The sequence below is a fragment of the Scatophagus argus genome, chromosome 19 (genome assembly GCF_020382885.2).
Source record: "Scatophagus argus isolate fScaArg1 chromosome 19, fScaArg1.pri, whole genome shotgun sequence".
NCBI lineage: Eukaryota > Metazoa > Chordata > Actinopteri > Scatophagidae > Scatophagus > Scatophagus argus.
Genome location: NC_058511.1, coordinates 12,341,085 through 12,356,362, shown reverse-complemented (window position 1 = coordinate 12,356,362; position 15,278 = coordinate 12,341,085). Strand labels below are relative to the sequence as shown.

Below are 15,278 nucleotides of genomic sequence, written 5' to 3'. Positions count from 1 at the left end.
GTGTCTGAATGTGTGTGTGTGAGGGTCAAAGAACAGGAAATAGTGGACAAGAACAGAACTTCCTGTGTGAGAGGAGAGAGTGCTGCATCTTCCCTGCATGTGGCATGTGGATGTGTATTTGTGTGTATCTGCTTATATCTGAGAGGTCTTTAGAGTCACAGTCCGAGGGGATGCTTTGACTTCCTGCCATGCACATGCACATGCACACACACACATCCCTAGATAACAGCGTCTAGAATGCCGAGCTAATATTTCATGCAGCATTTTTCCAGTGGTTCTTGATAATAAATGTGGAAATCTGCTTCTCATGCACTGAATATATACAGAACAGAGCAGTTTGAAGGACTGTTGCATAAACAAAATCCCACTGCAGTTGAAGCATAAACAGCTCCCATTCACTAGCATATAGATAAAAAACCCTCCCTAAACTTAGATGGAAGTGCAACCCGTGAAATTACGAAGAAAAATATGTTTTTCTGTCAACTTATCTGAACACTGTTTGTTATTTGGTTTTCTTTAAGCACACAGGGGATTTTACTCCTCCCTTAGGCATCAAGCTGATTGCGTGTGTCATTTAGCAGGAAAATCATGATCTCATACCTCTCTGAAATTAAAATCCATTCTTCACATATGTTGGGACTGATATGATCTCATGACTGGCACATGAGAGAAATTATTTCAGAGAGACTGTTCAGGCTTCCACAGTGAGCTAAATCTAATTTCCTGAAAATAATTTACTACATAATCTCATTTTTAAATCTTTTCGTCTTTATTGAGTTATTTATCATCATATTAGAGTGGATGAGGCAAACTCTTTACATGCAAATCTTGAGATCTACTTAATTGTTTCCAGAATGGCTCTTATTCTCAATTGAGTCAAGAAAAATCCATTTTAGCTGGTAGCACACAATCCTCTCACTGCCAGTCAGGATAAAGGAAGTCAGATTTACATCCAAATTTGTGTTTCTTTTTCCCTCTCAAAAAATAGCCTCCAAGCACTTCAGCTGCAGCCAACACAAACAAAACAGGTCAAATAGAAGTTGAGTAAATGAATTTTTATTACACTTTTGGACTGCTGTTTATGCTGACAGAAAAGCAGTGAAGTACAAACTTTGCAATGCATAACCATTTTAAAACACACAGGAACCACCCCTCCCCCTGCCAAAAACCCACCCAAAAAAGACAAGACACCAGTGTTTCCACTTTACCAGTACACAGGACTTCACGTTGCAGTCTGTCAGGTTAGAAAAACCACTTGTGAATCTGAAGGACTTTGTTTTGCAACCACTCCACGTTCAACAAGCATTTTAATGTTTCTTCTGAGCGGATTCACCTTCTAATATGAGCCAGTGACACATCAAGCACCCAAGATGGACGCAGATGATTTTCCAGTCTGTGTTCATGGAATGCAGAGAGTCTTATTATGTACAGGTATGTTCACAGCAACAGCACGGAGTCACACACGGCAAAGGGGCACAAAGGGGCTATAAACTGGTAATATTTCTGTAAAGTCAATTCTGTGGGTGAATGGCGTATCATTTGTAAAACATGAACATGAACTCATCATACGGGAACCCTAATTTAGTAAGTTTAGTCTGGTAACTGCAAACGACTGGTAACTGCAAACAGGGTCCTAATGTGAAGTATATACACATACATACTGGCATATAGTAAATCAGAAACACCTCAAAGAGGGATTACATTTATTACATGTATATGATTTAAACGAATGAAATGGAAAGTCAGAAAGAACTAAAAAATGTGTCAATTAGTGTTTTGTTATTGTCACATAATAAGCTGTGCGTGCACTCTCTGGACTCACGGGTTAGATTAGACATCTCCCTAAATGTTTTCAGTTATTAACCCACTGGAATACTCCTGAATTGGTAGTCTGTAATGCAAAGACTTAAAGACTAAAGACTTAACACAGATATGCTACAAATACTGATACACTGATACATGTGGTCATATTCTTACATACAATAGTCAGGATGTGCCCACACAGAACAGCGAGCATCTGCGCATTCAACATTCAAAGTCCTTACAATACATTTATACTGAGAATGTCAGCACACTCACTTGTCCAAACAAACCCATTATATGCTGTATAGTTTCATATTATAGTCACAGTAATTTGCAATCATGTTAATGATGTTTAGAACTATTTAAAACTCATCATCCTTAATTTCTCTCCTGCTTATTTCCCATTAGAGAAACATTTTCCTCATCAATCCAGCTGCTCCGGTAAATGATGGGGATGTCATAAACTCCACCTCACACACACATACGAATATCAACATCAGCGCATCAACTTTAGAAGTTGATGTAGTACTTTTTTTTTTTTTTTTTAATGAAAATCAGAGGTGTTGCACTGCTCCACACTTTCTGGTTGCAAACCATGTAATCAGTATTCATTTTCTGAGTTTGTGCGTCTGTGTGTGTTTCCTTTGACACCTTAGTATGCGTTTGCATGTATTCTCAGGCCACCTGCTAGGAAGTCTTTGTAGCTCTTCATAAGATGTCGCCATAGAACAAAAGCCACAATATACAGTAGTGCCAAGAAAACAGAGAATGCAGAATGTAAGAACTGAGTTTGTTTTGGTGGTTGTGTGGAATATTGCAGTTGGTATAATAATGGTTCCTATCATAGATATTGACGAGTATTTTTATATCCCAGTCTTTCCTCTCCCTAAGTCCAACAAAAGTTTTGGTCATATTTTTCTTTCTCTTTTCACGTTTGTGCATCTCCCCCATTTTTTTCCAGTAGTTCAGACCAACTCACATTTTGTTATATTCCAGTGTTTCTTGTTTGAGACTTTTATTTCTTTTCCCATACTAATCTTCTGTCCAATCTAACAACTCCCACTATTTCACCCTTAAATACAAAAAGAAGATACTGGACCAAAGACTTTCTTCAGAAAAATCATCACGATCCAGTTTTTCTACCATGTTAAAAGCCATTTCAGCACTGCAGAAACGTAACAATTGAGTCAGTTACTTAGCATCCACTATTTTAACGTAACTGAATATTTTGCTCTAATATTTGCCTCTTGAAAAGAAGGAAAGACTGAAGCAACGCTGACAGCAACAGAGTTGAATCAGGAGCTGGATATGGGGTTTCATTTTTATGTTTTTCTAACTATAATTCTACAGGAATAGTCCTATTTTAAATGGAATATTATGCTCTGAGGGGATGAAGAGGGTCTACTTTAAGGTTTTGGAGGAAGGTATAATCTTACTTTTACTCTGGTATTTTCCTCTTGGAAGGAGGCACCAGGTGTGCAGGCAGTTCCGATGGCAGTTCATGTCCCTCCAGTTTCACTTTTATCAAGTGATTGGCCAACGCAAACTCCTCATCATCGAGCATACCATCCTTATCGATATCTGCCAGCTTCCAGATCTTTCCCAACACTGTATTGGGAAGTTTTGACTTCACCATTTCCTTCTTGGCGTTGGCTCCTGTCACCTTTCCATTGACAGGAGACAACGTGTAGAAAATCTCATCGTAAGCAGGTTTGTCACGTGCAACGACCCACTCTGCTTCATCGATGCCTTCGCCAGCTCCTTCACCGTACCCATGGCCAAACGGGCCATCCAAAGTGCCGTCGAAGGCACCGCCCTTCACAACTGGGTTGGGACGCTGGGTTTCTTCTTGGCGAACCAGGACCATTAAGCTAGCGATATCATTGGCCAGCATGTCATCCACTGCCTCCAGGAGCTTGGGTTTCAGAGGCTGGAATTTGTTGAGATCCTGAGCTTGGAGCTGATCCTGGAAGGGAAAATACACAAAACAAAAAAAACGACATGGCAAGTTTAGATCTTATCTCACTAATCCTTACCTATAAATCTGCATTTGCTCTTTCCTGCTTACCTGCATCTTCTTCAGATTAGGAAAATCTCCAGGTGATATCTGATGCTCTCTCTCTATGCGTTTGTAAATATCTCCCAGACTGGCAATCAATTCTTTCTTCTTGTTCTCCTTTCCAAACACAGAGGGCATCTCTTTCTTCAGCGAGCTGATGATGTAGGCATGGACCTGGAGTGAGAGTGAAAGACGCTTGTTTACTGGCATAGCATGTTTACCAATCAGGAAACGCACTCTGAGAAGCCACTGTGAGAGAAATACAACAGAACACAATCAACAGGAGCATCAGTTTATCCGTCTTCATATAGCGATGCAGCTATACTTGCACCGAAACAAATAATTTTCTTCTTCAAAATGCCTGAGACCATGTGTTCCGGTCACCACATAATATTTGTTCTGGATATCTGCATGCGTCATTTCCTGTGAATCCGTTGTGTATCAGCATACCTTCTGAAAACAGCACATGAATGGCAGATGCCAAGTTTATAATCTTTAACTTAAGTGAACTGAAGGGGTTCAACTGTTGACTCTTCATAAGATACAAAAATGACCAATCTGACCTTATCAGATGTAAACATATTGAGAGGGAAACATGCAGCGCACTTAAATTATTAAGTTTCCACAACAACATACAGGCAGAAAAACAGATATGCATGCTTACCATCTTTAACAAGGCAACAAATTCACTGAAAGATTTATGAAGATAATCATTAAAGATTAAGCTGCTTCACTTATACATAGTTCTTTGTGTTTCATGACTGTCCAGTTGTTGGCCTATTATTTTTTTCTGTGGATCTGTGGAGACAGACCGTTGCAATTTGATGTCTGGGGATATCACACACTAATTTAACTGGATTAGTCATACAGTTACTCTCTTATGGGTACTCTCTCACATTAGATTTGCTGACATTTGTGTTTAATATTCAACAGAAACCAAACACGGAAAAACTAATGGGAAAATGTATATTTGTTATGTTGCTGTGGTGATATGTGTGTGTGAATGCATTTCCTTGAATCCACCTTGTGTCCTTGATGTTCATCACGAAACACCCACGCACACACCCTATCAGCTGTCAAACAGGAAAACTGTGCTCAGCTCTGAGACTGATAAATCTGTGTGCGTGATTGAGTGTGTGCATGTGTACATCCTCTGTGTTTCCTCAAGCTACAACAGACAGAGAACCATCACCTCACATACCTGACTTCCTGTCCAGAGAGGAAACAGGAAACAATTCACTCAGAGGAGAATAGCCTAGAGAATTTGTCTGGTTCTATTGGTTCTGTGACAGCGACAAGCTTTTTTGTCAAGGTTAACAGCTGGACGGGGCAGGAAGAGTGAGTGAGTGATGTTCGTTATTTACAACTGTCCCATAAGAACCTTCTCCATCAAAGCCAATGTCTATTATGTCATTTGCGTGGCTAGTTTTGTTCCTCATACCTTGGCTAGTCTGGCCCTTTTGATAAGATCGTTGAGTTTTCTAAGTGCAGCATTTCTTGGTAAAGACTGAATGTCCTTAAATAAGTCCTGCTCCTCTGCTTCGAACAGCTTCCTGTTGTCTGGAATCAACAGAGGGTGGGACCAGAATGAACCAATGTAGACACGGATCACCTGGGTGAGGGAGACAGAAAATCATCTGTTGGTGGGATAACAACAAGACAGAAAAGCATCAAGACGGGTGCACCATATCCACAACAAACCCGTGGGTGTTTAGTGTGACTAACGTGTGGATGTGCACAAAACCGTCAAACAATTACTACCTATAACCTTGATTCCAAAAACGTTTTGCTGCTGTGTAAAATGGAAATGAAAGGAAATGTGGCTCAGACTTTGATCTGCGAAAATCCATTGTTTCCTTTTTGTATCTTTTTTTCATGTTTAATCTACCTCAGGAGTGTTGACTATTTTCCCCAGTGACCACATCAGGGCACCATACACTCTCATCAACTGCTGGGTCTCTATTTGGTCAGCCTTGTTCAGCACAACTCTGGGGAAAAAAATAACACAAAAGATACTGACATACATGTGCAAAAAGAACAAATATTCTTGTCTCCGTTCTCAAAAACTGGTTATTTCTGTAAGTAAAGCAATCCTGCAGTACCTGATCTTGTCCTCATGGTTTTTCAGGGCCTTTATAACCTCTGAGAACTCATCCGAGATGTCCAGTTTGTGGGCGTCAAACAGTAATATGATCCTGTCCACCCTCTCTGCAAACCACTCCAAGACAGCCGCAAAGTCATAGCCTGAGAAAAAGGGGGGAGTGGGGGTGGAAAAGATCCAAAAAGTGGTCAGGGTGTGAAATAAAAGGTGAATTTAAGATTTCACATGAGAGTCACGAAGGTTTAGATGAGCATGTAAAAGAGATGCAGTATATATAACATATATCCTTTTACTTCCTGTTTCTTTGTTCCCATCCCATACCGGTGTGAAAATGGCATTAAGCAGAGTCATTTAAAACAGGCGGCAGAAACAAATGGACTGACCTGTACCTAAAAAGTAGTATGAACTAAACTGTTATGATGAGGATTAATGTTTTTTATAATCCATAAACTGAGCCATGGACTGTAACTGTCATTGTGCAAAATTCTCAAGAGGAAACCATTACAATGACTTCAGGTCATAGAGGAGGCAATATGAAGGACGCCCATATTACAACACGCTGAAAGACGAGGATGTCTGCTTACAGATGGAAGCAGTACCTCCAAGATAATGAACTGATATTTTACTGTCTTATTTGGCTCTGATTTTTTAAACAGTTTTAACACAATACATGAACAGTTTTAGAGCCGAGAGCTCAATAAAATCACAGCCTTTTGTTTAAAGGAAGGCAGCAATGTGTGAATGAATGAGTTAAAGTATCTGTCAGCAGGAGTACATCATTGCCTGCTTTAACCGACTTACTCAAGGACAAAATTTACCTGGAGAAATTCCACAGTATACGATAGGAGAACAAAGAACAAAGTACAGAATGAAGGATTAGTGAGCTAAGATTTCCAACCAACACTGGAGTGGATGCATAAAAGATGCACACTCAGTGGCGAACACGTTACAGCTGAGATTATGGGATAGCAACTAGGAGGCGTTTGGTGTCAGTTGGTAGTAGCTTCATGTGAATGTGAAATGGCTTTTCTGAAGAGCTATGTCAGTGAAAACTTGTCTCTAAACTAACTGTCTCCCAGCTCTGCACACATTTTCCCTTTGAATATACACAAATGTGACTCACACTGGTCCACCTTCCTTGCTTAAAGGGAGGTAGACTCATTATACAAACACAAAAACATAATGATAAAAAAATTCCCCCTTTCTACATACTTGCTGCTATTGCTACCGTGGCTGCACTGCTACTCATCCCAGTAGAGGAATACTTATTGTTCACTGTGAATATTTTCTGTGTATGCATATTTGTTTAACATAATTAATGAATTATGAGTTTTGAAGTTAAATCATAATACTAACGCGATGCCTTAAAGACTCCTTTACCAACAATGAGAAAATTCATTTTTCAGAACAAACGAACGTTGTTGAGTATTCAACTGTTCCCCACTGGGATTTGAGCTGAAGTTGAGCCATTGCACCAATAAGCATGTAAAACTTTGAAATTGGTTTCAGCTGTGCCTTTCTGTCCTGCAGGAGCACAGCTCAGAGCAGGCAAAGGGCACACTGCTGCTTGGCCGAAGCCCTGGAGGGTTAAGAGATGGACAGATACCTTGACTTTTTGAATTTTAGTGGATTGTTCTTCACACTAAGCACTTTTCACATGGTGTTGGGAACTATAAGTCTAAAGCTCCACTACCGTAAGCCAGGATCTGCAATGATTTTTACTACCTTTAGACCCTTACCATAGAGACTTTTATTCTGCCACTACCATCAGGACATGATTACACAAGTTTGGCAAAATTTCAGTAAAATTAATGGTTTGATGTTGGCCGAAAGGGAAAACAACTTTAATTTCTCTGGAGAACAAGAGTAATTAAACATTATTTAGTTATGTCATTCATGGGTGTGGCCATTGGTCAAGGGAAGTTCAGATGATCAGATGATCAACAAAGAAACAAAATGACAATGATTTGTCCTCTGGGGAGCATGAATATGACCGTCTGGTTAAGTCTGTCCATGTGAGAAATATGACTAAAATATCCAATTGGCTGTCTAGCAAGGCCAACAAATAAACAAAGAGAAATATATATTTTTTTTCCCCCAAACCATTTGACAAGAGTCTGTGAAGAACATATCCAGTCCATAAATTCTTCAAAGTATCGCTTTAATTAGCCGTTTTGCAGACCAGGTTCATTATCTACAATACCTCCATAAGGACATCTACGTAGGCAGCTATAGCCTGACAACTCCTCATCTGGACAGACACACACAAACACACACACACACACACACACACACAAATATATGGAAACATTGATGAAACAATGCAACAGGGTGAAAGAAAAGATGTAACAATAGCAAAGAATGAGACACACAACATAAACAGAACTCACACACGAAAGCACACGTACAAAATGAAACATGCAATAAACAAATGGATGGAACTGAATGAAAATAAAAAGAAAATGACCATACACACACACATACTCTCTCTCTCTCCCCTCTCACACTCACACACACACACACACACAGTCCCCAGGGACAACACAGCTGTGCTGACTCAGTAAAGATTAATGTTAGCCTGTATTTTTTTTATATCCAACAGACAATGGCGGGGTCACGCCTCACTGTGCTGTTTATTTGGTTTGACAACACGTTCAGAGGACACTTTGAACAAACATTACAAAGTAGAGCAGAGCTGATATGGGTCAGTTTCAATAAAATTACTTCAGATCTGAAGCTCTGTTGGTGCTGACAGAGTCTTCACTCTCTGCTGTTTCTCAACACAACAACATTCTCATGACAAGCATTAATTCAAACCCAACCCTGCTATGAAGTAATGTGTTGAACTCAATGACCAGAATATGCTCTGTGTTATTTTGCCTTTTGGAACTTCATAAGAATGTTTATATATATACATATGATCACAATTTCAATGTACAGACCTGATTTTTGGAGACCCAGAGGAAAACTGCCTACAGCAGGGGTGGGGATGCAAGAACATGAACTCATGACATCAGAATCTGTTTACTCCACTCAGATCTGAATGCAATCAGGACTTTTATGACTGAGTACTAATTCATTAATACTGTCCCGTTACTGTCACACCCCATTTCTTTTTTGTGATACTTACTACTGTTGATGCTAAACGTAAGGTGATGACAGTCAATAATGCAAATGTCAACAATGTTTTGGTAAAAGAGAAACAACCCATGTGGGCCTTACTCAGCATAAGAAAACATTAACACTGGTAATTATAAGAGAGAACAAACAAAGGAGGGAATGGACAGGAAAAAGTAAGAAACTCAAACACGGATGGAGAGGGATGGCGTGAATAAATGTGGGAAAGACTAAATTCTAGCTGTCTCCAATTAATGCGAGCTCTTTTGTTAATGGAAGCGGTTGGTATGGTGATGCCAGCATTCAGCTTTGGGAATGCCAGCATGCCGGACACATATCAAACTGTAAGAAAGCCTTTTACACCTAAAACTTCTCTTCCAGCTACAGTCTCTGCATCAAGTTTAACACCAGGACTGGGATCTGTCCACTGCTGGTTCACTCATTTCAAAAGACAGATAATACAGCTTTATTTGATTATAAAGTTTACTTGCAAAAAATGTTCAGTGTTAGAAAATTCCCATGAGCTGGCTCTGGTGTCAACAGAAAAACACTGATGGATAAACAAAGAGCAATACGCATGAACGGGTTTTTGTGTAAATAGATACAATGAATCAAGAAAAAATCATCATCTCACTTTACATTAATTTCAAATGGTGCTTAGCTTGCAGCTTCTGATATTCTATCCTTTTGTTTTCTTAAAAGAAAAGCTAAGAACCTGAGTCACTGTGCAATAAATATGTGAGTAAGTGTAGCTAACATTAATGCACCACATGTGATGCTGGGTGGGAGCAAAGGTCTTTCACAAGTGTTTAATGAATGACAAAGCAAATTTCCACTGGGTTTTTCATGTTTTAAAAACATTAGTGCACTGTACACTGTTACATCTTGCTAAATCTGAACTGTGTGCATGCATGCCTGTGTCTGTGTGTGAGGGTGCACAGTCAAAGCTCATCTTTTTTTGTCACTGCTTCCTGTTCTTTGAAATGAGTGAAGCATAACCCTCCTGATAGCTAGAAGCTAAAGTAAACACACACACACACCCAAAGGAAATGCTGACATGGTAGTTCAGAGTTCAGTGGGATGGAGGCGGCAGCAGCTGAATGGGCCCAGTAAATGAACACTGACTGACACACACACACACACATACACACACACACAGAATCACAAACAAAGGAGGATAAAAGTGCGAGAGTCTAACCTCTACTAATTCTCTGTTTCTCTCCTGACAGAATCCCTGGTGTGTCAATCACACTGATGCTTTCCAGCACTGGATTAGGCAGCTGGGCACACACAAACCTGCAACACACACAGACACAGAGACAGGGAGAGTTATCAGAAACCAGACAGAAGTGTAAAATGTTTTAATAACAAACATCATCCCACTCCAGACCTCCCTCTCCCTCTCTCCTACGTCTCTGCTGCTCTCCCTTTCTGTCTCCAGCTGGATAAATACAAACAGGTTAGCAGTCGTTCTCACTGTGAACCCCCATAATCCCCTCTGACACTACACGTTTCTTCTCTCTCCTTTCAGCAGCGGTGCACCCTCATGGCGAGGACACCACAGCAAAAAAGAGCAAGAGTAAGAGTGAGTCTTTGGCACTTCTCCTTTTCCAGAAGGACGACTCTGTAACAATGACTAGCTGCCTCTCTCTCTCTCTCACACACACACACGGGCAGCCATTAGATGAGAAAAGCTTGGCCAGTGAGCAGAGGGAAATTCAATCACACAGGAATGTAGAGCTGTGGTGCAGATTCTCACTTGCACTCTCACCCTCTCTTTTTTCTCCACTCTTTCCCCTCTACGTTCACATACTTCATCTTCGTACAACACTTTGCACTGTCAGCGCACACATCCCCAGAAGTTATCAGACAACATCTGATATTGGTGCATTTCATCTAGCACTTTGTGAAAATGTGTGTGTATGTGTGTGTGTTGATTTACCTGTTGAGGAATGCGTTTCCAAATGCGTTCAGCTTTCTGAAGGGCTTCTTGGGGTCAACCACCAAAGCGTTGCCAGGTACAACTCCTTCTGTGTCGCCGTGCATCACCGCAATGAAGGAATCCGTGGTGGGTTCGGGGCCGATTCGCATTCCAGGAAAATCCTGCTCCAACAGGTAGCTGTTGGGAAGATAGTGTGACATAGCGTTAAACAAAACAAGACAAGAGAGAAGATGTTTTTGATCAAGTATACGCTGTGTGAGAATAAATCTGCCGTACATGAAAGGAAAGGACTAATCCTTCCAGGAGTACATGAGACAATGAACAACAGTGTAGAGGGCAGCGTGTATCTGCCTGTTTTCATAAAAAAACAGCAATCAGTCTTATCATTTGTATTAGTGCACTGAATCCCTAAAGTCAGCTGTAGGCAGTAGGACAGATGAGTGTTTCCTCTAATATGATATGAGGGCTTTTCAAAGTGATTACGCTCAAAGGAAATTGGTCTGGATGGTAAGAAGCAGTTTAAAAAAAAATATTAATAATTTAAAAAATCACCAGAAGACAGTTCTGCCTTGAATCAGACACTGCTGGAACAAAGATTAGGGGAATTTTACATCACCATGGGCTAGATGGCTGCTGAGCACAAAAGAAGACACTGCCTCAAACTCAGCAGCTTAGAGTTTGGTTTAAAATTACTTTCTGAATGACAGTTGAGACCGTGGTATTTTACAAAAAGTGGCAAAAAAAATCAGTTTGCAGGGGAGATGGTGACGTATTCAACCCGACCAGCCTGGTTAGTGATGACAGCATCCCAGTCTGGGACTGAGAAGCTACAAACACATAATAATGAAGAAAAAAAGCTTAAATCAGTGTTCTTCAGTACAACCATCAGCTGTAAATCTTGAACTCAGCCTTAAACAGCCTTAAACTCAGAATAAGCCTAAAATTAGGACTGTGCATCCTGCCTGCAGAGAAAATCTTCAGACAAAACTAAGAGGAGAATTTGACAAAACAAGAATTTGATTGGCTGAGCTCGACCAGCGCTCACAAGAACATTGTTCCCATTGATCTCCCAGGCTTGCCTGACACATAGTTTGCTTATTGATCCACTGGCATGAGAGTTTAAGACACGGAAAACCAAAGATTACATTGTGTGCATGTGTGATTTCGACTGGGCACATTTTTCAGGAGACTTAGAATAAAATTCCTGAAGAATTTAGATTTGTGAATGTGTTTTTGCTGCAAATAGGAATCATGTTAAACATACACAAACTCTTGCAAACTTTTGACCCCATCTTCAACAGCTGTGGTGACAACTCAGCTACCTTCCAACTCAAATGTTTTAAAGTTTTAATTCAAGACACATGTGACAAATGAGGATTATATTTTTTCTGTGTTTCTGCTAAGTTTCATACCCCAACGATGTGAACACAGGCTATAAAAAGGAGATTTGGGCCAAGGATTTACAGCTAAAAATGGTCATAAATTTTTAAGAGTGAGTGCAGGATGTGTTTGCATTTTAACTGCTACCAGATGTAAGGATGGTTCCCTTATACATCTTTCCTACAAACACACCTTGTCAGAAGAGCTAGCAGTGCCTGGCAGAGCCATCTCTCTGCACACGTGTTTGAGTAGTGCGAGTCCTGCTGTCTGTGGGGAGGTTGTGCAATGCATTTGCACAACCACGTGCCTCTAGCAGATTGTTATGTTCAATGTCATATATACACATACTGTGTTTTTGTGTTGTGTGTTTATGTTTGTGCTGCACATATCAGCTCACATCACACCAATCCAGTAACCCTAAAGGAAAACTTGTAGCATGATGATGATTTGCTCTTTGAAAGACTCAGAAGATAAAATTGGAGACAAATTTTGAAAAAAAAAAAAAAATCAATAAATTTCAGCCCTAAAATGAAGACAGGCTGACATTACAAACCTCTGAATAACTGCCAAAGGCTAATATTACCCTCCACTGGCATTTCTTGCCTCTCTATTCATTTTCTCTTTCTTTTAGCTGCCAAACACACTTCATCACTTCTAATTCACAAAGAAGATACGATGTAAAAACGTCATTATTGTAACTCTTCCTTCCAGCATTTTGAAGAAGACCTGCACTCCTCCCGCACAGCCAGTCTGACAGCCTGCGATATGAAAGGAAAGAGATGCTGCGACTGACCGAGGGTTACTCAGCACTTTGTACATTCTGCATCTTATTGTTACAGTGCTGGTGGTGTGGGGTCAGGCTGCTGACTGGTGGCTGTTGTCATCAGTGAGGGAGGAAAGGAAAAGAGAGGGAGAGTTTCAAAGACAGAGGAGGAAGAAGAGGAGAGAGCAAGAATGTCTGCACTGTCCCGTCTTATAGCAGGAAGTCACTAACAGCATCCTCTCTCTGGCTTTCAAAGGTTTACCCCACTAATTACCTGCTATGCTTTGCAAGTGTGTGTGTGTCTAAGAGGGGCAGGTTGTTAGTAGCCGCCCTGCAGTTAAAAAGAGGCCCAACACCCAGCTGCTAATATCTCCCACTGTCACACACATGCTAATGCCAGAGATACTCCAGGTCATAAGCTTCGGACTCGCACAACTCTGAATATACAACACTATTTTACCAGCAAACACTCCTTTTTTTTGCTTAGTTCTTAATTTAAACGGCTGATTCTAAGCTGCACCAGATGAAACATTTGGTTTATGAACAAACCCTGATGTGAAAATAGCCATCTGTCAGTCTAATCATCCACACACCTCATCAGAGAGGCCAGTGCTGCCTGCATTTGATTTAAGTGTGCATGCATGTGTGTTATGCTGGGATGTCACATAAACTTTTTTATGGGTTCAATAAGGTTTGGAGAGGTGTGGCTCTAGAGGTTAACTTGTGACTGTTTTTGTGTGTGTGATGGATGCTATTTTTGTTATTGTTCTGCTTTTAATATTGATCTTAATGAGTTTTTTTCTTTGTTTTCTATTCCTTGAACTGCATTTCATATGGATCGTGTTTATTGCTTGAATCTGACAAACTCACTGGTGAAGAGAGGGTAAAGTCAGTTGGGGTGTGTCAGCCTCTCCCTTTCTATCTTTTTGGTGTCCTCTGCCTCATTCTCCTTTACAAATTAAGATCTTCATGTGTGTGTGTTAGGAACATGTGTGTGTGTGTGTGCGCAGTTTTCCTCACCGTATGAAGCTCGTCTTGCCAGTGGAGTACTGTCCCACCAGTAAGACCATAGGCTTGTTGTCAAAGTCTGCATCCTCCAGAGCTGGAGAGTGGAATTCATGAAACTTGTAGCTCTCCTCCAGTGGCAGGAGTTTGGTTTTGTAGAGCTTCTTAAGACCATCACTGACTGTCTGAAAGACTTCTGGCTCCTTCTTCCTCCTGTCATCGGTTCCAAGCCAGCTGAACATGTTTGCTGATTGCTTAATGTCAGAACTGTGAAGTCTTCAATAGGTGTAACTGATCAAAGATGCTTATTCTGTTGTTCTGATTGAGAGGTTATTCGTCAAGCAGAAAATGATATATAAATATATATAAACATTAAAGATGATCTATATTGTTTTCTCCAGATTATATTTAACAGGAAATGCAACCAAAAAGACTTTTTCCTCACATCTGTCTCAGGGGAAAATAGTAGAAATAACAGTTAAAGTCAGTCTTAGTCTCCATTCACACTGAATGGGTGTGGACTGATGTTATTGACGTTATACTGAGTCCAGCTGAAGGCTACTTTAAGACTGTGTCTCTGATAATAACTACAACTTAAAAAAATGTAATTTGTTGTATCTTTAAATCTGAATTTACACCTGACCCTTCTGCACTCTCATCATTGAGTCCACCGATCCTCACAGGTCCAGGCCACTTAAAGCTCCTGAGCCAAAAACAACATTGCATTCGGTGATTCTGTTTTTGTTTACCAATATATTTCGGTAAATAAACACTGCCCACAAAAGCCTAAATCACGCTGCTGATGCACAACATCACGTTACCGCTATTCAATTTCGTCCAATAGCTAGCAGAGGAATCCCAAAAATGATGCACCGATCGGCTGTGACAGCGCAACCACCGTTATTGTTCAACTGCTCCCAGTCTTCAGTCCACAAAATCACCCACACCTCTTCGGAACCAACAATTATTTCTGCTGTTTTCTTGTCAAAAATACGAGTGCTCTGTTTAGTTAATGCCACGAGTTATTTTCTGTCACAGCACAGTGTTGAATGTAGCAGCAGCTGATGTCCTGCAGCTCATTTTAAATGCCGAGTCGAAGGAAACCCGA

At 40.5% G+C, this 15,278-nt stretch overlaps 1 protein-coding gene across 1 annotated transcript; it reads right to left on the bottom strand.

The window, feature by feature from the left end:
* Window positions 1-1,040: 1,040 nt before the first annotated feature.
* Window positions 1,041-15,277, bottom strand: ehd3 (EH-domain containing 3). Its single transcript, XM_046372419.1, has 8 exons — window positions 14,186-15,277; window positions 11,023-11,199; window positions 10,279-10,376; window positions 5,965-6,106; window positions 5,751-5,850; window positions 5,304-5,474; window positions 3,872-4,036; window positions 1,041-3,769 (listed from the first exon to the last, which is right to left on the bottom strand). The coding sequence occupies exons 1-8, from the start codon at window positions 14,410-14,412 to the stop codon at window positions 3,242-3,244; spliced, it is 1,608 nt and encodes a 535-aa protein (XP_046228375.1). The 5' UTR covers window positions 14,413-15,277; the 3' UTR covers window positions 1,041-3,241.
* Between the last annotated feature and the right edge of the window lies 1 nt (window position 15,278).